The sequence below is a fragment of the Coloeus monedula genome (assembly GCF_965178545.1).
Source record: "Coloeus monedula genome assembly, chromosome: 9".
NCBI classification, from domain to species: Eukaryota; Metazoa; Chordata; class Aves; order Passeriformes; family Corvidae; genus Coloeus; species Coloeus monedula.
Genome location: NC_138789.1, coordinates 32,111,622 through 32,135,197, shown reverse-complemented (window position 1 = coordinate 32,135,197; position 23,576 = coordinate 32,111,622). Strand labels below are relative to the sequence as shown.

The 23,576-nt window shown below is 40.1% G+C and overlaps 1 protein-coding gene across 1 annotated transcript in view; it reads left to right on the top strand.

Annotated features, from left to right (window-relative positions):
* Window positions 1-3,392: 3,392 nt before the first annotated feature.
* Window positions 3,393-23,576, top strand: part of SLC44A5 (solute carrier family 44 member 5) — a gene marked incomplete at its 5' end in the record, with an annotated part of 38,824 nt that continues 18,640 nt past the window's right edge. Inside the window, 11 exons of the mRNA XM_082287415.1 lie at window positions 3,393-3,582; window positions 5,772-5,820; window positions 7,261-7,334; window positions 9,335-9,419; window positions 13,324-13,408; window positions 15,814-15,942; window positions 16,719-16,779; window positions 18,414-18,537; window positions 19,432-19,515; window positions 22,117-22,229; window positions 22,657-22,788. Of these exons, the coding sequence (XP_082143541.1) occupies window positions 3,393-3,582; window positions 5,772-5,820; window positions 7,261-7,334; window positions 9,335-9,419; window positions 13,324-13,408; window positions 15,814-15,942; window positions 16,719-16,779; window positions 18,414-18,537; window positions 19,432-19,515; window positions 22,117-22,229; window positions 22,657-22,788 (1,126 nt within the window). The remainder of the gene's footprint in view (window positions 3,583-5,771; window positions 5,821-7,260; window positions 7,335-9,334; window positions 9,420-13,323; window positions 13,409-15,813; window positions 15,943-16,718; window positions 16,780-18,413; window positions 18,538-19,431; window positions 19,516-22,116; window positions 22,230-22,656; window positions 22,789-23,576) is intronic.

Below are 23,576 nucleotides of genomic sequence, written 5' to 3'. Positions count from 1 at the left end.
GAACAGTTCTTTGAAGAAGTTTGCAGTACCACAATAATCTTACAGCTGTTAGTGGCTGTTACTATCTCACAGTGTCCATCTTCTTGCTTGTTGGAGAAGAGAATCTCCATTTGAATCAGAGCTCCCTTTCTGGAGTGCTTTGTTTTTATCCTCTTACTTTTACTAGATCCATTTGGCTGTCTCTGTGCTGAGATGTTACGTTTTCCTGTTCTCTTCCCAAGAGGTATTCGTGTAATCCTTTCTTAAAAGCTTAGGGTGATGAAAATTCCAGTGTATGTTCCAGTGTATAATTGTGTCCTGAAAGATTTCCTAATGCCTAATCTAAACCATCTTTGCCATAAATGAAGTTAGCTTCTCTAACTGGTAGAGAAAACAGAACTACTGATCATTGTCAGTTTTGTATGGTGATTGAAGACTGTTATTTTGTGCTGCTTTGCTTAATCACAGGCTTTGAAGTTGCATTCATTTACGGCTTTCTGTAAACCTCCCAGTATCTTCTTTTTAATTAGTCCCTCCACTCTCTCCAATTTGTATCTTCTGAAATTCTGGTGCCATGATCTAGACATAGTTGTTCATCTGAGGCCTCATGTGTTCCCAAGCACAAGGAACGGTGACTTTTTTTGCAGAGATTGCTTGGCTGGCTCATTCTCTCTTCGTAGTGTGCTGTAGTCCTTTAGGATTCTTCTCAATAGTGTTTTTGAATGCAATTATTCTGTATGGATTTCTGAATGGAGTTTGTCTTTATAACTTTTGTTACTTTGCAAAAATCACTTTGAAGTGTTGTTTATCAAAATCCATTTTGATAAATACTTCTGTCTCCAGAAGTATTTTAACACTTGTCACCTGCACAGTTTCAAAGTGTTCATTCTACTTCATTGTTCGAATTTTTAAGGAAAACACTGAATAACTTTGGAGAATAAGTTCCTCTAGTAGTGGGATTAAGCTAACTACTAAAATTCAAGAGTGAGAACTTGGAATTTTAATGGATGACTAAGTAAAAATGTTTGCCATTGAAGCAAATAGACTGTAAGAAAGAATTGTTAGGAATGGACGGGGGTCAGATAGAAAGAGTCATTATAGGATTATATAAATGACATCCCGTATTTGTGGTGAATATCCTGTGCTGTGCTGTTCTGGCCCCTCCTTTCCTAGTGATCTGTAGTAGCACTGTAAAAGGTAAGAAAAGGAATATAAGCATCACCAAAACTATGAAATGGCTTGTGTACAAGAAACATTTGAGCAGACCAGGACATTTAAGTGTAATAACTTGTAACATTTTTGGTAGCATAACATGCTGCCATGTTACAAAGTACAGTTATAAACTGACTGATTGCAAGCTTAAAACAGATAAAAGGAGGTAGCACTTCAATGCCTGATTAACTTGTAGTACTCTGGGATGTAGGGCATTGCAGATTGCTAAAGTATATGCAAGGTAAATAGAGATTCCTTGAATCTCAGTTTTTCAATGAATTAAAAAAAAATTCACTCACAGCTATTAAATGCAAATTGAGTACTTTTAGTTAAGAAAAATGCAGTTGCAAATCTCTGTAATATCAGTGTTAGGCAAATACTACAGTGTTTGCCTTGGCGTTGCATTCCTCCTCAGATATGGCTCCTTTTAAGATTCAGGGTGTGAGTTCAGTGGATTTTTTTGTGTGATCTGGTGTGGCTGTTCTTCTGTGCTAAACAGGTCCTGTATGAGCGATGAACAGAGGTTCAACTTCAATGTGCCTTAAGGCCAGAATTTGTCCATAGGCCATGATGTAACAGACAGATTTGTTCTGGTGGTAAATTATTTTGTAGTAGGAATATTTATTTTGTAGACATTTGTGTTCAAAAAGATTCATTCAATATACAGGTGTTGGCCCAACATTAGGTATTGTGTGTGGTACACTTGATTTCCCGATCATGTATCACGACATAGCTTCTTCCACTCCCCAGCATTGCTGTCATACATCACTTCTCTAAAGTTTTAATTTTTTGGTCTCTTCTGTGTTAAGATATTTCTGTTGTAGGAGCTTGCTAAGGTGGATGTGAATACCTCACATGAAGGGCAAATAGGATTTTATTAACTACTGTGTTTATTGTACCGGTCTGTGTGTATTTTGATAAAGTTTTTCTGATACAAACCAAGAACAAAGTCTGGCATTTAGTTAATAAGTAAATTCTGCTTTTGAGATGTTGCTGAAGAAATAGAAGTTCTCTAATTGATGAAAATAAGTATTTTTCTTTGGGGCGCAGGGGAGGAAATTTAGGCTGGTAACATCATGTAATACCAGGGATATTCAGAAGAGAAGATCCTTAAGAAAGCAGTGAAAATGAACTCTGAAGCAGTAATTTGTATTGTAGTGTTGACATTTGAATGAAGAAGTAATTTTTCATTGCACAGAGTTTTGTTCAGTAGGTCTTCATAATTACTGAACTTTGATAAGAAAAAGTCCCGTAAAGCTGGATAGATAGCTTCAAAAGGAAAAATCCTAATTTTGGTCTGATGAATGGAAAACTGCTTGTTTCTCTTCATACAGTAGCTCAAAACTTGAAAATTCAAATTTGACCGTAATCTTTTGTTACTCTTTACCAAGTGAAATCATACTGTAATTTCTCTTGTTCAGTTCCACATTGGGAGCACAGGTTGGTGGGTTAGTATTTGGTAGGTTTTTAGTATAGTTTTTTTTATGTGTAGAGTAAATCAGTTGGAACTATGCTAACCATGATAGCTACATTAAAAAGATGCATCATGTTTGATTCCTTCCATCTGTAAGCTGTGGCCAGATGTTACTGCCTGTTTCTACAAGGAACCTGGCTTCACCTTCTGATCATTCTGAGATTCATTGAAAGCAGCAACGATCTCACGGATGTATGCATAACCAACTTCAAAACCTGGTTTGCTTTCTGCACTGGGATATGTGGTGGGTACAGTCACTTGAGAGTTAGAGAAGGCACTTGAAGCATGTGCTCTTCTGCCTGCTTTGGAGCACTGTACCTCATCTCTGCCTTTGCAGAAGCTGATGCAGTTACACCACCTGTTAGAGGATAGTGTAGAGCAAAATCAGCATGGCATTTCTGCAGTCTCCAGTTGTGCTTTGTCATCTGATAAGCCCAATTCAAAATGGGGAAAACCTGCATCTCTGTGTCTATAAAGTCCTGTAACATAAGCAGTGGGAAATAAGAATAATTCTGAAAGACCTGTAAGTATAATGTTAAGTACAGACTGGGGAATGTGATGCTCCAAGGCAGCCTTGGCTCCAGTGACCATGAGGTGGTAGAGTTTGAGGTCCTCAGGGCAGTGAGGAGGGCATGCAGCGAGCTCGCTGCCCTGGACCTTAGGAGAGCAGATTTTGGCCTCTTCAAGGACCCATGGGATAGAGCCAGGAGGGCAGAGTGGTCCAAGAATGCTGACTGATTTTCAAGGATCACCTCCTCCAAGCTCAGGAGCAATGCATCCCAAGAAGGAGAAAATTGGGCAAAAATCACAGGAATGGGTGGATAAGGAGCTGCTGAGCAAACTCAGAGCAAAAAAGAAGCTTTCAAGAGGTGGAAATGGAGACAGGTGTTGTGAGAGGAATACAGGGATGTTACATGGTATGCTACAGACAAGTTTAGGGAAGTCAAGGCCCACTTAGAATTGAGTTTGGCCAGGGATGTTAGGGAGAACAGGAAAGGCTTCTATAGATGGGTTGCAAGCAAGAGAAATACTAGATATTATGTGGGCCCTCTCCAGAAGGAAATGGGAGACAACTTCTATGCCTCAGTCTTCAACAGCAAGTGCTGCAGCCACCCTGCCCAAGCTGGGAAATGCAAATGCAGGGACTGAGAGGATGAAGACCCTGAGCTCACTATAGAAGAGGATCAGATTTGAGACAATCTAAGGAACCTGAATGTGCTCAAGTTCATGAGACCTAATGAGATTCATCTGTGGGCCCAGAGGGAGCTGGCAGACAAAGTTCCTAAGCCACTGTCCATAATTTTTGAAAAATTGGGATAGGTGACGTTCCTGATGATTCGAAAAATGGAAATATAACCCCCATTTTTAAAAAGGGGAAAGCAGAAGACCTTGGAAACTACAGACCAGTCATTCTCACCTCTGTGCCAGGCAAGATTGTGGAGCAGATTGTCCTAGAAACTATGCAAAGGCACATGGAAAACAAAGAGGTGATTGCTAACAGCCAACACAGCTTTATGAAGGGGAAATTGTGCCTCACAATTTTGGTGACCTTCTCTGGTGGGGCTGCAGCATTGGTGGATGGGGCAGAGCAGCTGGCATTGTCTGCCTGAACTTGTGCAAAGCATTTGACAGTGTCCCTCCCGCATGATAGCCTGGTCCCCAAATCAGAGAGACATAGATTTGATGGATAGACCACTTGGTGGCTGGGTGGTCACATGCAAAAAGGTGTGGTCAACAGCTCATTGTCTGTGTGGAGACCTGTGACGAGTGGGGTCCCTCAGAGGTTGGTACTAGGGCTGATACTGTTCCACATCTTTGTCAGCAATGTGATTAGCAGGGTCAAGGCACCCTCAGCACATTCGCTGATGACACTGAACTGTGTGCTACAGTCATATGCTGAGGGAAGGGATGGATCCAGAGGGACTTGGACATGGTTGAGATGTGGCCAATGGAAACGTCATGAGTTCAGCAAAGCAAAGTACAAGGTCCTACACCTGGGTCATGGAAATCCCAGACACACTAACAGGTTGAGTGTAGAAATAAATGAGAGGAGCCCTGGGAGAAGGATGAAAAACTCAAAAGGAGCCAGCAGTGAGCACTTAGAGCCCAGAAACTGATGGAATCCTGGGCTGCATCCAAAGGAGCATGGTCAGCAGGTCGAAGGAGGTGATTCTCCTCCTTCTCCCTGCTCTTGTGACGTTCCACCTGGAGTACTGTGTACAGTTCTAGTGCACCCAAAATAAGAAGTATGTGGAACTGTTGAAGCAAGTCTAGAGGAAGCCATGAAGTCAGTAAGAATTGGAGGACCTCCCCTACAAAGGCTGAGAAAGTTGGGGCTGTTCAGCCTGGAGAGGAGATGGTTACATGAAGACCTCTTAGGAACCTTTCAGTATCTGAAGAGGTAGTACAAAGAAGCTGGAGAGGGATTTTTTTATCAGGAACTGTAGTGACAGGACAAGGAATAATATGTACAATTTGAAAGAGGAGAAATTTAGGTCAGATATTAAGAAGAAATGAGACATGAACAGATTGCCCATGGAGGCTGTGGATGCCTCAACCCTTGCAGTGTACAAGGTCAGGTTGGATGGGGCTCTGAGCAACCTAGTCTAGTGGGAGGTGTCCCTGCCCATGGCAGGAGGCGTTGGGACTAGATTGTATTTCAAGTCCCTTGCAACCCTTTAACATTCTATGATTCTAGAGAAAAATGAGAAGCACATAGCCTGTAACTGCGGAGAGGTAGGTTCATTTACTCACTGTCAAACACACTTAGCCTGTGACTGGGAGACATAATCCTTGTATCTCAAATAGATTGTGAACCTATGCATAGGCGTAGTCATAGGATGTATATTAAAGGTAATTTATCATGTGGTAAATGTGAGGCCCTCAATCTTTATATGTTAGAAAAAAAGCTTTAGTCTCATAGACAAAACCTAGGTCATTTTATTGGTGAGTTACTGGTATTGCCCGCATGAAATGATTTTAACAAAACTGATTAAATAGGAATATATGGAAGATGTTCTTCAAAGTCTGATGTTAACATCCCTCTCTGAACAGATTTTATTTTAAATAAGGACATGTTTTTATACTGTTTTATTTTTAAATGCAGGTGAACCAAGGAAATTTGACCCGAAGTTCAGAGGACCTATTCATAACAGGTAAATATTGTAACTCATTCTGTTAAATTCCTTTGGTGAACAGGGGGTAAAAAATTCTGTTAGCAAAACTTGTAAATTTGATTCTGCAAGTCTTCTAAATCCAGAACACCATCTTTACTACCCTTGAGGATGTATGATTAGTGGGGAGTATTAAGCTGTGTTCTCGTAAGTCCTTTTATTTTGTGTGGCTGGTATTGACTAGAATCTGCCATTTTACCTTGTGTAGTAGTTCTGATATACTTCTTTGTGACAGCCTCCTACCAGAACCACTTGGCTGGACTTCACTTAGTTTTATGAAATGCAGATGAAAGCATGTTATCACTTAGAAGGTTCATTAGTTTACAAGCAGAGCGAAATTGCTCAGAAAGCATCTAAGGAAATCATAGAATCACTAAGGTTGGAAAATGCCTCCAAGATCATCAAGTCCAACTTTTAATCATGGGCAATTTTTCAGTGTTTTTCCGGATTTAGAGAGCTAAGTTCTAAACTAGCATCTGCTGTCCTTATCTACTGAGAAGAATAAATTAGAGAACCACAAGTTACTTCAGTTTTATCATTCTCAAGAGAAAATTTATGACAGAGAAGAACACTGCAGTCTTGTCATACTATCATTTGAACACACATACTGTTCTTATCTATGCAGGATGTATTCCTTCCTTTCTGAAAGCTAATAATTTTAGAAATAAATAGAAATACTTGTTTAGGGAGTTCGTCCCAATTTGTGAAGTATCTTTATGATACTGCCAGTGTATCAAGCCAAGCTTGACCGGTGTTAGAACTGCTTCTGAACAGAGAATGGGAAAAAGAGAAGCATTGTTTTAGCATTGCTTCTTCAACTTTGAGCAGTTGTCCTATCTTCGATTACTGTCATATTGACCCTGGATCCTGTACCACCTTGGCCTCACCAAAAGTTTATTTCAGTGAGATGATAAAGCTGTGCCTCTCTAGAGAAGTGTCCACACTTGGAAACACATTTCAAGTTCTCCAACTGTTTAAAAAACCTGCTCTCTTTATCTCTTTTATGGTAAAAATGTTTCTCTGTAAGAGGAAACATAGATTGGAAAACAGAAAGAATGTCAGTTGCTAAAAATGACAGTTCTGAGGCAGGTGTCCTGTAGTACTTCTTGCCACTTACACGATCACTTATATGATAAGTGATCTCATGGGTTCAGTGTTGTAAGGTATTACTTGTTTCAACAGTATTTAAATCTGTTCCTCAATATGTTCTCATTGTCTACAGTGAAAAAAACATACACGTTTATTTGCTGGTCTTGTTGCAAAAACAGGACCTTACACCTCAAACATCAGTTTGTGACTAACACTTCTGCAAAGTGCTGGTGCAGACATCTTATTCAGATGTTAAAATACCCTATGACAATCAGTGGTTTTGGAGTCATATTAAACACGTTATTTCTACAAAGTGTTTCTTCTTGCCCCTAGGCACTGCACAGACATTATTTGCTGTGTGATCTTCATAGTTGTCATTCTGGGTTACATTGCATTAGGAGTTGTGGGTAAGTAAACACAGGTATAGTAACGCATTTTCCTATGGAGGGGAAGCAGCTTTGTGAATGTTAGAACTTTTAATTGAAATGTCCCTTTTGCTTATATTTGTGCAAAGCTTTCCAATCAATAAGTAATGCCTTTCATAGAAGCAAATAATAAATTAACATTCAGTATCTGTTGTAATTCACAGAATCACACACTGAGTAAGGCTGGAAGGGACCACAGTGGGTTATCTGGTCCAGTATCCTTGCTCAGAAGGGTCATCCAGAGTATATGGCACAGGATTGTGTGCAGCTGGTTCTGGAATATCCCCAGTGAGGGAGACTCCACACCCTCTCTGGACATTCTGTTCTAGTGCATGATCACTGCACAGGGAAGAACTTCTTCCTCATGTTCAGGTAGAACTTCCTGGGCATCAGTTTCTGCCTGTTCCTCTTGTGCCATTGTTGGGCATCACGGAGCACAGTCTGGTCCATGCTCTGCCCCTTCCCTGCAGATGCTGACAGACAGGGATGAGGGCCGCTCTCAGATGCGTCTCCTCTCAAGGCTGAACAGCCCCAAGCTCCCTCAGCCTTTCCTGGTCAGGGAGATGCTCCAGTCTGCCATCATCATCTCCACAGCCTCTGCTGAACCCGCTGCAGGAGCTCCATGTCCCTCTTGTCCTGAGGAGCCCAGACCTGGACACAGCACTCCAGAAGTGCCTCACAGGACTGAGCAGAGGGGCAGGATCACCTCCCTGACCTGCTGGAAATGCTCTTCCTGAAGCACCCTGGGATCCCATTGGCCTCTTGATCCCCAGGACAAACTGCTGGCTCAGGGACAGCCTGTTGTCCCCCAGGGCCCTCAGGTCTTTCTCTGAAAAGCTGCTTTTCTGCAGGTAGTTAGGGAGAAGTTCAAAGATTAAAAAACCCCTAAAAATCGAGTGTGTTCAAAAAGATGACATGGTTTGATAAGTTTGCAATCATAAAGCAACTGATGGAAAGTTTCAGGCAGCAAAAGCTAGAGAAAGACAGTTTGGGTTGAGAGCAGCCCTGAGGAGAAGTAATTGGCAATGCTGATTGATGAGGTTTGGGCATGAGCCAGCCATGTACACTTGCAGCCCAGAAAGCCAAACATATCCTGGGCTGTGTTGAAAGAAGTGTGGTCAGCAGATCGAAGGAGGGGACTCTTCCCTTCTGCTCCACTCTTGTCAGACCCCATCTGCAGTCCTGCATCCAGCTCTGGGGCCCCCAGCACAGGAAGGACATTGACCTGTTGGAGCAAGTCCAGAGGAGGCCATGGAAATGCTCTGAGGACTGGAGGACCTCTGCTATGGAGGCAGGCTGAGAAGTTGGGGTTGTTCAGTATGGAGAATGGAAGGCTGCAGGGAGTCCTTAGAGCCCTTTCCAGTGCCTAAATGGTCTCTAAGAGAGCTGGAGGGACTTTGCACAAGGACATGGAGTGACAGGACAAGGGGAAATGGCTTCTAAAACTGACAGAGGGCAGAGTTAGATTGGATATTGGGAAGAAATTCTTCCCTGTGAGGGTGGTGAGGCCCTGGCACAGGTTGCCCAGAGAAGCTGTGGCTGCCCCATCCCTGAAGTCTTTAAGGCCAGGCTGGAGGGGGCTTGGAGCAGCCTGGTCTAGTGGAAGGTTCCCATCAATGCCCTTGTCATTGTCTGTGAACACTCAGATTTGTATACATAGTTAGCTCCTCTTCTTTCATCTTGTAATAACCATTATTTTATAAGTCCATGACATCATATTTTGGATACCACCCAGATACGTGTGCTCCGAAGGTAAAAAGAGAACTGGATTGCTTTCTTACAGGTTAATCCATATCTTCATTCAGCTACTGTGCCTTGTATTTTAGTTTTTCATTAGGAAATCTACTCATCAGTGCTCTTCAGTGGTGATCAACAAAGTATAAAATGGTACTTTAGCAGTGATACATTTTCATGCTGGCTAGTTTTAATCATTAACTGTGTACACTTGACTAAAATGTTAAGAGGTACTGTATATTTTGCAGCTTGGGTGCACGGGGACCCCAGGAAAGTGATTTATCCAACTGACAGCTATGGGCAGTTCTGTGGTCAGAAAAATACCCTCAATAAGTGAGTATTAAATCCATTCACATACCTTTATTACTCGTGCACTGTGAATAAGATGCGACGTTTCAATTCTCTCTGTCGAAGAGACAGTGACACTCTTACTGTATTTATTCCAAATAAAGTTCAGAAATACATTGGTTTCTCAGTGCAAATCCAGATCCAAATTATTACTGTAATGCAGTTGTTTGTGTCATTTAGAGAATATTTTATAAGGTATCAATATAACTTGAAGATTGTGTGAGCAGTTGCGTAGAAAGTGACTAGCTGGCACAGCTTCTAACTGCCAAAGTTTGGGTAATTAATAACCTGTTGAGTAATTCTTCATCCACCTTGGGATAAGAGTAGTCCTAAGGCATTGTAGCCTGGTTTATAGTTTTTCTCAACATGCACCAAATAACAGAAAAGTCCGTAGTGAAAGGCTCTTGGTTTTTTTCTGGTGCTTATCCGGTGCCAGTAGAGAGAAGGCTGAGTAGTCTGGGAGATGGGCAACTGTAACCACACCCTCCTTGGATGAACAGGACATAAATAGAGCCAGATGGCTCTATTTACTTAACCTCTGTTTTCCAGTCTTTTTAGATTTTGAATTGTAAGAGTTAAATTAATTAGTTGATACCAACAGAGCACTTACACATGAAAATAGCTGCTCAGGGAAGAAAGATGTTGTATCAGTATTTTCTCTGAAAATCTTATGTGGTTTATGAAACAGAATTTTTAAAAAGGTTTGCTTTTTCACTCACCTTCTTCCTTTCAAAAGGTAAGTTTTAGGCACCCTTGTCATGCCCTTGTCATTCTCAAGAAGCTGGATGTTACGCTAGTGTTTCATAACAACTCTTTGCATCTTCTTTCTTTCCCCATTTTGTTTTCTGTGGAAAAAAATGATGAAGCCACTGTCCAAAGAGCAGTTCAGAAGGGGAGGAGCAGGAAATAGAGACTGGAACAGAAGCAGAGCTAGGACTACATATCTTCTCAAGTTTTTTTTACAGAGGAAACAGGCTAGTGCAAGAAAACCTGTTCCACTCTTTGACTGTCCTTCACAGCAATTGTTGAGAGTCAAACTTCCTGAAGAGGAAAAACAAGAAGAAAAAGTTGTAGTGATGTGTGTTCCCCTCACTACACCCCTTCTCTGCTCCCTGCTTTGCTGCCAATTTGTCCTTGTCCCCTCTGTCGCCAGTAGGAAGTAGTGGACAAATGGCTTTTGGAGTCTCAGACACATAGCTTCAATATCCTGTGTGATGTGGACCCAGGTGCTTCTTTCTGATTCTTACCATTCACTCCCATTCCCTCTTTCTCTTTGTTACTTGAGTCTTCTCTTCAGTTATTTCTTACACTGTGGTTTTTGGTTTGTATTTACAAATGACCCTCCCTATATAGGATTGCTGGAGAATAGTACAGCTGGTGAGACTGCACTTTGGCATTTATTTGGTACATTGAGGAGATTCTTATAAAAATAAAAAACCAGAAGGCACATAATACAACCTACTGGAAAAGTGAGTGTTTATGCCAGTAGGCCAGGACACCCCTCTGAATGAGTCCCTCTAGTCCCTGGAGTTGGGCTGTGGATGGACTTGTGAGGCTTTCGTCAATACCGTTGTTTTTCAGATTCCCTGAAAGTAAGCAGTGTGAAAGGCTAACCCAGTACTATCATTTTCCAAAGTCCCCAAGGGTTTATTCTGAGACATTTTTCTTGGAAAGTAATCACAGTCTTCATGTTTTGAATCTTGTCCTTGTAACAAGTATTTTCAACAATCTCACTGAGGGGTAGAAAAGACAACCTAGAAACCAAACCAACACTCACAGCTTATGCAAAAACCCATTTGAACTCCAGTGAATGCCGTGCAGTCAAATAAATTCTTTTCGTATTGCCATGAAAGTCTCTGTTAAATCTCTTCATGTCTTCTTGTAATCTGTCCATTAGTTGCCATGTAATCTCTAAACTTGTTTTTGCCTTCTACAGAGCATAATGTACTAATGGAATACAACACAGTTTCATTATACAGAATACAGACCTAATTCTCAGTGGCTGTTTTCATGTGTTGTGTATATGTTTAAACTTTCTTTTCTGCTGTCAATACCAGCAAGTGGGCTAAGAAAAAGAAAAAGACTTCATTAATGATTTTGAGCAGCTCACAGATCATAAATACCATCAAGAAACTATTGAAGAATGATTATGTTTCAGTCCAAAATTGTGTTCTACTAATTTGAAGAAATAGCAGCTAATGGTATTGAACTGGTTTTGCCAGGATGCATCTTTTCTTAAACAGTGCATAGCAGAATATACTTCAGTGAAAACAAGTTAATCTTGTAAAATGTCAGGCAGTTGAGTTAATTCCAGTCTTAAAGGGAGCTTGAATGTGCAGTGGTGCTATTTAATGGCTTTGAAGGCATAGCCATATTCAGCAGTTGGTGGGAGTCACGTGCTGGTGGGAGAGCAGAGGATATGTCCTGGACTGGGGGATACAATGAGATGTAGAAGCAGGACAGATAGAAGAGGGGCAGCCTTGTTAGCCCAAGCACCCTATTACTGCCATCCTGCTCACAAGACTGAGCTCCCACTGTGCTGCATTGCCATGGTGAAGGGCAGTGGGGGCTCATACACTGCTTTGTGGGGTCTCTTCACATCACAGAAGTGTAGAATAGCCTGAGTTGGAAGGGATCTTAAAGCTCATCTCGTTCCAACCCTCATGCCATGGCCAGGGACACCTTCCACTAGACCAGGTTGCTCTGCTCAACCTGATCTTGAACACTTCCAGGGATAGGGCAGCCACAGCTGCTCTGGACAACCTGTGCCAGGGCCTCAGCACCCTCACAGCTGAGAATTTCTTCCCAATATCCCATCTATACCTACTCTCTGTCAGTGGGAAGCCATTCCCCCTTGTCCTGTCACTCCAGGCCCCCATGTAAATAGCCCCTCCATGTTTTTTTGTAGTCTCCCATCAGGTACAAGAGAGCTACAGTTAGGTCACCCCTGAAGCCTTCTCTTCTCCAGGATGAACAATCCCAATTCTCTCAGCCATTCCTCATGGGAGGGGTGGTCCATCTCTCTGATCAACTTGGTGGCCCTTCCTAGTCCATAGGTGGGCATATGCACCATTATTTCTTACAGGGACACTGCATAACCCTGACTAGCTGGCTTTGAAGTCTTGTTTGAAAAGGGCAGGACTACTGCCATATTATCTTCACTAGAGCTGTCTGATAATTTCGTGACATAGTGAAGATTAGCAGCACATTTTGCTGTCTTCCAGACCCAAGTCTTTAAATCAAGAGATCTTGGGGTCCTCAGTTTCCAACAAATCCAGACTGAAGTGACAGCTACCACAAGGCCGCAAGTTCAAGTAGATGTCAAGTATGTGGGACTGACAGATTGACCCTTATTTATATCAAAGGGGATCTTGTCAGTGTTATTAGTAGATGCTATTATCATTCTGTTTTCTGGGCAACCGCTTTTGGTTTCCAGGCATAAAAAGCTTCTAATTGATTTTGGTGCCACCTTCTGATCAATAAAAATGAGGCAGCTTTTACAGTGAAGCATTTGCTGATGGTGAGTTTGCGTGCAGTGCATACACAGAATATTTGTGGCACAGTGACTATGGTGTTTTTGCAGGGTTATTTTACAGACCTCACCCTTTCAAGGCAGGACTACAGATACATGGATTATTTCAGCTTAAAATCTTGCTGCCGAAAAAAGCTTGTCAAGATTAGCGTTCTTTAGAACAAATACTTCTGGTTTCATAGATGTCTTAATGTGAAACATTCAGGGTCTGCTTGGGATTTTTTTTGGTCTTATGTTTGCAGTATGGATGTTCACAGCAGTAGGATTAAATAGCAATGTATGCTGTAAGTTTTGGAATGGTAGGATGTATGAGCACCGATATTTATGATGATAATTATATTATATCCAATTCCATAGGAACAAGACCATTTTGTTTTACTTCAACATTCTGAAGTGTGCCAGCCCCGTTGTGTTAATAAACCTACAGTGCCCTACAACACAGGTAAGCGAAAATGTAGAGGTATAATACTTTCCCTGCACCCTGGTCATGGTGCTTAAAAATGAGACATCTATTTGTTTGGATTTAAAAATTGTTGCTCATGTCCTTCAGAATATAACATGATTGTTTTATAGATGACTTGTAGTACACACTCTGTGTAGCCTGTGACAGTCAGAAAAATGAAATTGAAATGCACAAGATTGTGTATTTTGGATAAGAGTAGACAAAAAAAGTCTGCTGACTTGAGTACAGCAATTTGTTACTTCTGAATTCATCGCAGGCAACTATCCAGTAGTATTCAGTGCATGCAGAAAATATTGATTGATACCTAAGATTTTCAAAGCTAGACATGTTCAAGAAACTGCACAGTGCCAGTGACAGGAGTATCTGGGTGTGGTTGGAGCCTATAGCACTTTCAAAAGCAAAGATTTTTGAAAGCTTCTTCTTGCCTTATGCCATAATTTGTACTCCCTTTCTTCTGCTGTGACTCCTTATGAAGTTGTGAAATAAACCCAGTCACTGTATTTGTGGGGGTTAAAATTAACGTCCTGATCTTTCTTACAAGACCGTTTTCCTGACCATAAAACATGGAAATCTCCAACAAGAAAGAGCAAGAACCCTCTTAACACTGGCTAGTTGCTTTCAGAATGAAAACTTGCTCCATCAGCTGCAGATTGCTTCAAGAAACTGTCCACATGCAGACACTGACACTCTTACCCTGCAGTCTTTAGACTCTCTTACTAGAATAATTCAGTCTGTTCAGAAATACAAGGTCATTGTGTGGGATTTGACTGGTGCGGTGGCCAAGTTGGCGATGGCCATGAATCAAATAGGGTGAAATACTTGTTGAAGAAGAGTTTTTGGGAGCAGTGTAATTATTTTGTTGATTTTCAAATATGCAACAACTCCAAAACTAAGAATGTTTTTGAATGCTGTTTGTTACTGTGGATGGTTAAATTCCTGGTCTTTTTGGAAAATGATGAAGAAATGTTTGTTTGATAATTCGTCTTTTGAGCTGCAAACAGGGTCCTTCATACCTGTCCTATCCATATAAATAGCAGGAGAAAAAAACCCCAAGAACTAACATGAGAAGAGCTTCAGTTCTCGAATAAGACTGGATTTGCAAACTGTTATTACAGTCCATTGGATCCATAGACAGCACATTTCACTGCCTGTTTCATGGATAGGAAACAGTTCATATTAAAGTGTGTACTTTAACATTAGTCACCTGTTGTCCCAACAAGGACAAAACTCTTCTTTCTTTGTTCTTTGGCCTGTGAGTAGTCCGTAGGACTGAAATACTCATCTAGAAAGACCCTCTTGCAGCATCTGCCCTGTACTAAGGATTAGTACAAGATCTTTTCCCAAAATTCCTTTAGGTGAATTACATATGGCGGAATGTCCTTGACATGAAAGACCATTCTGTGCATGATGTCTCTCTGGTACTTGGACAGCAGAGCTTTGCAAAGGGTGTTTGGATACTACAGCTTTGGAAACAAACTGCCTTCTAGAAAGGGCTGAAACTTGCTGTGAAGATGGAATTCAAACCACCTCACAGTCTTTAATGCTGAGGAGTCAGAATGTCTATCCACTTCTGTGATTCCAGTGAGCAGCAGAGCAGAGTCTGTTTATTGAGGCAGCCACTTCTCCATATCCTAAATCTAAATCACAGCTTCTGAGTGGATGCATTCAATAAACCCCAGTAATCACCTGATTTCTCACAGAAATCCAGCTTATAATGGCTGTACCTTGAGTCATGGGAACTTCATTCTTGACATGTGCATCCCCTGGCTTTGTAACTAGGGGAGATCCATTCTTAGTCAGCAGTTAAAAGTCACTTTTGAGTGATTTACACCTAACTGACTTGACAATATTTGTAGAGATGTATTTGACTGAAGAGGTTGTGTAGAAGGGTGGAATAACATTACCTAAGACTTTTGATTTTATTGAGACTTTCTTTAAAGAAAGTTCTCCTTACACATGTAATAGAAAGGAATTGCATGTATCCTGTGAAAGTAGCTGTCACACCACCTTGCTCATATACACTGCTGCTGATAGGTGTAGAGAAGGACCTGACAGGTTTTTTCTTGCTGTCCAAAAAAATAAATAATACTCTTTTCAGCAGACTGAAAGCTCTTCTTATCTACCAGAATGTGTAGAACCTAAGAAGATACAGAGAGGGGCTTGGTATGCCAGATATGAGGAGAATGCACTTTGAAAGTGTTTTCTATCAAAGAATTCTAGAAATATTCATTTAGGGAATCAAAAGGACAACATATGTCCCTTTCTAAATCCTGCAGTAAATATTACTGAAGGCAGTGGGATTTTCCTTGCTTTTTCGTTACACCAACTTTCCTTACCCTTCTCTACCCAGAGTGTATCTTTACTTACTTTTTTCTTTCTTGCAGCTTTGTGTCTCAAAGTGCCCAGACAGGTTTGCAACCTACATTGATGTTCAGGCTTCCTACAGATATAGACCAGATCAGTGGAATTACTTCAGGCAGTTCTGCAAACCTGGTTTTAACAATCCTCGCAAGGTGTGTATGTATCAGTAGATGATAAGGTACATTTTTTCTTCAAGCAGTATGTAATATGCATGATTTTATTGAGCTGCATCAAAGATTCGAATTATTCTGTTTTCAGCATATAAGGAGATGTCCCATTTATGGCATTTGACAGTTGTTTAATCCGGGGTGAAGGTCTTGAATGCACACTAAAGCTCCCACTCTTTAAATGATTGCTGTTTGCTTAATAGACTATCTGCAGCTACTCGTGTAATTGCAGTACTGTGGCAAGCAGTATCCTTTAGCACTTAGGTACCCCACGGCAGTAGAGTGGAGTGTCTCAAACCAATTCTTAAGGCTCCTAAATCATCTATAGCTACTTAGAAAGTTAGCTAAGAAAATTAATCTATCCTTCATGTAATTGATTTTGCATTCAAATGTACTGCATTACTTCTCCCATCTCTAAAATGCCTTGAAATTCAGCTATATTAATTGGGTTAAATTCTTACTTTTCTTTGAGAGAAAAGGTGAAGGGCAGGCAAGGAACAATTGCCCAGTCAGTTCCAGCTTAGATGCTGATCCAAAGGTCTTTTCTTTTTTGTCAATAGAAAAGAAGAATAGTCTTTTCCCAAATCACAATGACAATTTGGATTCTCACTTAGATATAAATGTATCTTGCAGCTCCACCAGTGAAATTTAGGGAGGAGGCTACAAAGCCCAGTTTGGGGCATTCCCTCAGACTGGGTGAGAAACAAAAAACAGTAGTTACACTGCTATGTATTCAGCATTCCTATTTTTCCCCTTTTTAGTCTGTTGCTCAAGTCCTACGTGATGAAGATTGTCCTTCGATGATCATTCCAAGCAGGCCTTGTGAGTGGTTCTACTTCTTACACACATCTTAGCAGATTGTGAGCATTCATATTAAAGCACAACTCCAGTCTGAAATATGTTTTGTGGCAACATTGCTAGGAGCTGTCTGTTATCTGACACTGACATCCATTCAGTTTTAAAGTATAAATCAATTCAATTTAAATGTATAAATATTTATTAATATTTTTTCTGACAGTCATCTGGGAACATTCAGTGTGTGATCAGGTCAAGCTGAGCTCTTTCTTGCTCTTGAATCATCACTGATAGCAAAAGCTCTTCAGCTCAAATTGTGCCTTCCAAAATGAGAACAAGCAATGCCATTGGCATAAAGAAAATGCTACCAATGTTGGAAGGATCATATGGCCAGCTGTTCAAGTTCAAATGATACTTCAGCTCAGTTACAATGCAGCTCTCTTTTCAGTGCAATGCTGGCTATGCAGGGCATACAGAGGAATTAAGGGGATACAGAAAATTAAGGGTGTCACTATGGTCGGCAAGTGTCTTTGAGTAGATTACCACTGATCTCAGAGGTCATCTCAGCTGCACAAGTGTAGTACTGACACAGAATCTTACAGAAATAAGAAATTGCTGTTTATTTTTGCCATACTTTAAAGTAGGGATCATGTAAACCCGGAGCAGGTCATTAAAAGGAGAAAATATGGATTAAATTTTTAAAACAGAGTATGAATTTGTATGAAAACTGAAGTACTGATCCAAAACACATAAAATAATTTGCAAAGAAGCTCTTACATTCTTTTAGACTACATCAAGGGGCAAAGATTACAGAGGGAGGAAAAGATATGTTAAGATGTGTTGCTTAATCATTTAGTCAGAATAATTGCTGGGGGAGATACACCAGACTGAATATTGAACCCTGGCATCGGTATTTATTGGAATCTGGTAAGGAAAGCACTGAATGGTTATATGAAGTACAGCTGTGAAGGAGGACTCACCTGCTCTTCTCTTTGGAATGAAACCAAGGATGTTTTGCAGCAAAGAACAGGGCAGCATAAATGAGTATGCAAACATCTCTCCTTTTCTCACTTTTTTATAACCTCCTTCTCCCTCTCTCTAACCAGTAGTTTCTTTCTTTTTTCCATTGCTTCATCTCCAAGAGTATCTAGTGATAGTGACTGGAGCTCATCTGGCATATAAGGAAACTGACACTTGCTGTTATGTATTGTTTTGGGTGCTAGTATGATTTGTGACCAGTGAAGCTGAATCTGTCCCTGGGGGCTGGTCTGATTATTACCATAAAATGGTGTATTTGAGAAGCTGCAGTTTTTATAAGCTGCCCAGATGCTGACAGAGAGTAAGTTCCACATGTATTATAAATTCTTAAACGCCTACATATAGTACTGTTGTTATTTGGTAGGACCTAGAACCTCTAAATGAAATCTATGATCCCACCCTGCCTGAGCTTAGACAAAAATGCCCCAGAGCATAAAAACCATAATCTTGAATGTAATGGCTCTTCCAAGCTCTGTCAAGGTCAACATATTGTTAGATAATCAGTTGAAAAACAATTGACTGTGAATCTGTAATTATTTAAATATTTTACAAAACACACATGATAAAAGCAGAGCTTGACATGAAATGTAATATGCAGGCTTTGTTTTTGATATTTTGAATAGTTTTGAAGAGATGCTTCCCAGACTTCTCCACAAAGAATGGTGTGTTGACCGTGGCAAATCAGACTACATTCAAAGATGGAAGAGGGAAAACGAGAAATGTAACTGATCTCAGGGAAGCTGCAAAGTAGGTTTTACCCTTCTTCAGTGTCTGTTGAATTCTGAGATTGTGCAATAATTTAGTAATGGAAAAATAATCAGAATCTGTTGTAGCAAATGACTGAGGGTACCCAAGCAAGACTTGGTAGTAAATGGTCTCTCTGTGCCTGAGCACTTCCAAAGTTCCATCAAGGAAATCCAGCACTGTGGTGTGCAGAAAAGAGCCAAAAGTGCGAAAAGTTTTAGTCTGATTGTCTCAGTCATTTGTTGAAATGATTCTTGTTTTTCTTAGCAAAAATTAGTTTTGCTAGGAGGGTTTAATGAGGTTCAAGATGCAATCCTCATGCTGCAGGATGCAGGCCAGTCAGTAGTGGCCTTGGCTATCCTGTTATGTGATGACCTTTCCACTATCATGGGCTGGCCTAGTACTTTGGGCATCTCACCTCATCAGAGTGGTCCTGCTTTTGGTAAGAAGTAATTAATGTATTGGGCTATTCTTCAGAAAACAATTACATGGGCAAGCACTCTGCAGGATAGGAAAACAGTTCCATGAAGTTGCTTCACTGACCTGCTTTCTGGTTCTGTGCTATTAGCAGTTCTAGATCACAAGTGTTTGTCCCTTGGTACATTGCAGATATTGATAGTATACACTTGTCTTGTGACATAATAAGCAATTCTGACAATAAAGCCTTTTTAATAAATTTTTTTTCAGGACTGATAGAGACATTCTTATGCAGTTTTTTTCTTTGCTGTAAATGTGATTGATGTTGGCTCAGTGACAGAACTGGAGCTAAAAAATTGTAATATACTCTTATCGCTAGCAAAGATATTTCAAATTCTTTCACTGATCCTATTTGTTGTCTAAATAAATTCTCCTTTTCTTTTTCTGAAGCAACCTTTTCTTTGATTTGTCTTTTCTCAGTGGCATCAATAATGTCCTGGATGCAAGATCAGTTGGAATGAAAATTTTTGAAGACTATGCCATTTCTTGGTATTGGATTTTAATGTAAGGGGTTTTTTTTTGTATTTTTAGTGTTTCCAAACTCCTTTTGGAGTGTGCAGGGAATAAAAACATAGATCATGTATGTGTTTGGTACAAGTTCTACTTAAAAACTCAAGGAGGAACTGTAATTTCCTTTTATCGCATGATAGTAAGGTTGTTATGGTTCTGTGTGTGAGGTAAGGATAGTACAGCATACATACACAGAGTGTCAGTTGATCTGGAATAGCTTTTTAATGTCCTGCCAGACAGAATAGATGGTGCTGTGTTCCTTTGCAGGACCCATGTGTGTGGTAATTCCAAAACTGAAAAATCTTAATTAAGTGACTTTCAAGCCAGTCGCAGTGTCACTAGTATATATATATATAAAACAGATAGTTTCTGAATTTGTGCAAGAAATATACAGTTAAATCCATTCAAATCCCAAAGGCCAATATAAATCCACAAATCCAATGCAGCAGGCATCAAGAACCAAAATTACTGAACAGTATTAACCTTATATTGCAATTGATATTCATTAATCACCACTTAATTAAAATGCAGCACTGAAACAGAAGAAGTAGCTACTTTGCTGAAGCGAATATGTAAGTATTTGTGAATTCCTGGCCCATTAATATTGGTTTTAATGGCCCAGGGTGTTGATCTGTTTAAACAGGAGCAGAAGTCGTCTCCAGGTGAGAACCTGTGACATGCACATGTTAAGCATACTACATTAGTCAATCCTGAATGCAAATCCATGACTATTAATACATACGTTAGATAATAATTTGGAGATTTAGTCAGTTCAGAAACGCAAGTTGTCATCTTTTAAAGGTATTCAGTCACTGGTGGAAAGACAGCTTTCTCATAGTCTGATACTCTGCTCACAATGTTTAGTGGCAGGAGACTGACAGATACTCAGCACGCTTGGGTCTCCCTGTCTCTTACTGAAACCAGGCTTATGGTACAGATTCTTTCAAAGGAGATACCACTGAACACATAGGACAGGGAACTGACAATTTTTTTGAACAGCAATTCTAAATATTGAAGCAAGTTTCCACATTTCAAATATGATATTTTTTTTGTAAGGAAGCGTTGCTACTTTAAAGTAGTTGGATAGAATTTTCTTCTCACTTTTCACCAAATGATAGCATAGATCAAATTATTTCTGGACAAATATATTTAAGTTCCAGAATTTGGGTGATGACAGTGAAGGCTTAACAGTGAAGGGAGGCTGGATTAAAATTTTAATATGGAATTGCTGTAGTCTTTTTAGCATACCCCAAAAGAACTACGGCTTCAAGCCTCAGTTTAAGGGAACTAGTCTGTTGAAGACAGTTGCTACTGTGTACTCAGTTTTGGTGTTACTAGGACTCACATATAGCTGAAGATAACTTTAGATAAAGATAATTTACTGCTTTCAAGATGGAACTCCAAAACAACAACTTTTCTTGAGGAATACATCCTGAATTTCAGTAAGTCATTCAGACAGGGAAAGTACATCAGGTTAGGAAGCCTTTAAAGGGGTAGGACTTAAGGCAAGCTTACAAAGGTTTAACTAAATAAGCTGATGTTATTTTTTTATTGTCCTTCTGCACATCTGGCTTAGTTTGCCCAAAACATCTGCTTTTGATTTTTTATGATCAGGCTGTCCCATTTTTTAGCTTTGGTTATTGGCTAAATAAGCTGGGAACATTTAGAAGAAAAGTTACTGAGCACAGGCAAGAAGGGGGTTTAAATTTTTTTGAGTCTGTACTAATAAAAAATTCTGATGTAACACCTGCTACAAATAGTGAGACATTAAATGTTCTTTGAAGCACCTGAGCTGGATATTGGTTTGATGGGATTAATATTCATTTTGCTTTATTCATAATGGTTTAGAAAGCCTTATGGAGTAAAAAAGCCTTTTGCAGTAATTTTTTCCTTTCTGACTTGCTTTCTAGGAGTGAAATGAAAACAAATATATTATTATATTATATTATATTATATTAATGAAGAGAAGGCACTGTAGATGTCTTTCCTAGGAGCTCTATAGAAAGGCTTTTAACAGTTTCTTTCCATGCATCGTAATGCCCTGGTCATTTCCTCTTCTGATTAGTAGAAGCGGTGATGAGTAGAAATTATGTCCTACTAACCTCTTCATGGTTTTCCTCCTAAATTTAATTATTTTTTCTTTCTAGAAAGCTCCTAGAATGTTGTTTACTAACATTGTTTCTTTTCAAGCAGGGATTTTCAGTGGAGGGCTTAAACCAGCAACTTCCCCACACATAGGTATTCCTCCTATTTAACTTTCTGTACTGTAGATTAGACCATGGCCTGAAAAAGACAGTGAGTTTTTCAGCTGGTGTAAGGGACAAAAAAGGCATTATATTAATCCCATTCAATCAGCCTGAGAACCTAGTGCACATAAACATTTCAGGCTCTGCCCTGTGAGATCATCATATATAAGCCGTTTGTTTGTAATGGCAGATAACAGCCATGAGAATGTATTTCATAATGAAGATTTTGAAATACATTTTTACAAATCATTCTCTTACGTGAGATGAAGTGACCCTCATTTGGAGTAACAGGAAAGTGAATAGATTTTCACACTTGTTTTCCCTGTGTTTCTGTTTCTTCACTTTCTAGTGGGCTGTTCATTGCAATGATGCTGAGTCTGCTCTTCCTTGTGCTATTGAGGTTCACAGCTGGGGTTCTCTTCTGGATTTTCATCTTTGGTGTGATTGGAATTATAGGTTATGGTAGGTGTAATTTTCTAACCTCTGAGACTATTTTTTCTTATTGCTTAAGTTTGGGCAAGGAAAATCGGTAGTTACTTCAATTAAATGCTACAATTGGGTGAATTAATGCCTAGTTTTAGCCACAGTTAAGTGAGGACATAAACGGCAGCAAAATATAGTAAGAATCCAGCTGTGCTGATACTTAGCAGTGAATGTAGTAACCTGCATTATCTATGCACAGTATGCTTAGTCTGTAATCACCTGTACTGGTATTTCTTTCTCATGTATGTGATATCATGACTGACTAGTCTCATAGTGATGCATTTTTGGGTTTTGCTTACCTGACAGGCTTATACAAAAGCAAAACACTTGGCTTGTAAGACTTTTTTTTTAATTTGTCTTTGCATTCTTCAGACACACTCCTGTTATATTGATTGTTTTTTAAAAGGCATCTGGCATTGTTACTGGGAGTATGATCATCTTAAAGGAATACCTGGATCTGACCTCACTGTTTATGATATTGGATTCCAGACAGACTTCAAAGTGTACCTGCAACTGAGGCAAACATGGTTAGCATTTAGTAAGTGCCCTTTAAATTTGGTATCTGTTAATGGATATTCAGGAAAATCAATCAGTGTCTTGATACACTTTCTGCCTTGGTAAATCTCCTCCTCTACACATGTTGCTCAGAGAAAAAAGCAGAATTCCCTTCCTTTGTATTGTGTAAAAATGTGCTTTTTTCAAGGAGACTACTATATTTGTAAAGGGAAATAATGCAATTACACTAGTGGTAAGAGTGAAAAAATCTTTTGTTATTAGCATTCTACTTCCTGTGTGTTCAGTCTTCATCATGGGGAAAGCAGAAGGTGATAATTAAGTTAGTCATGGTGAAGTTGCATAAGGAAGGGTACTTTTCTCTCAGATTATTTTTCCCCCCTATTGAGAGCCCCAGAAATGACATTAATAAGTCACATTAATAACTGCACTTCCTTGTATCTTAGAACCATAAAGTATGCTGAGTTGGAAGTGGCCCTTCAGAATCATCAAGTCCAGTTCCTAGCCCTGCACAGGACACCCCAACAATCCCACCTTGTGCCTGAGAGTATTGTCCAAACGTTCCTTGAGCTCTGGCAGCCTCGGGGCCATGATCATGCCCTGGGGAGCCTGTTCAGTGCCTGACTCTGGGGGAAGAACCTTCTCCTGATCTCGCACCTAAACCCCCCGACCCAGCTCCAGCTGTTCCCTCAAGTCCTGTCACTGGTCACAAGAATGAAGAGATCAGTACCTGCCCCTCTACTTCCCCTTGTGAGGATATTGAAGACCACAGTGAGGTCTCCCGTCAGTTTACATTCATGTCACTGAATTTTC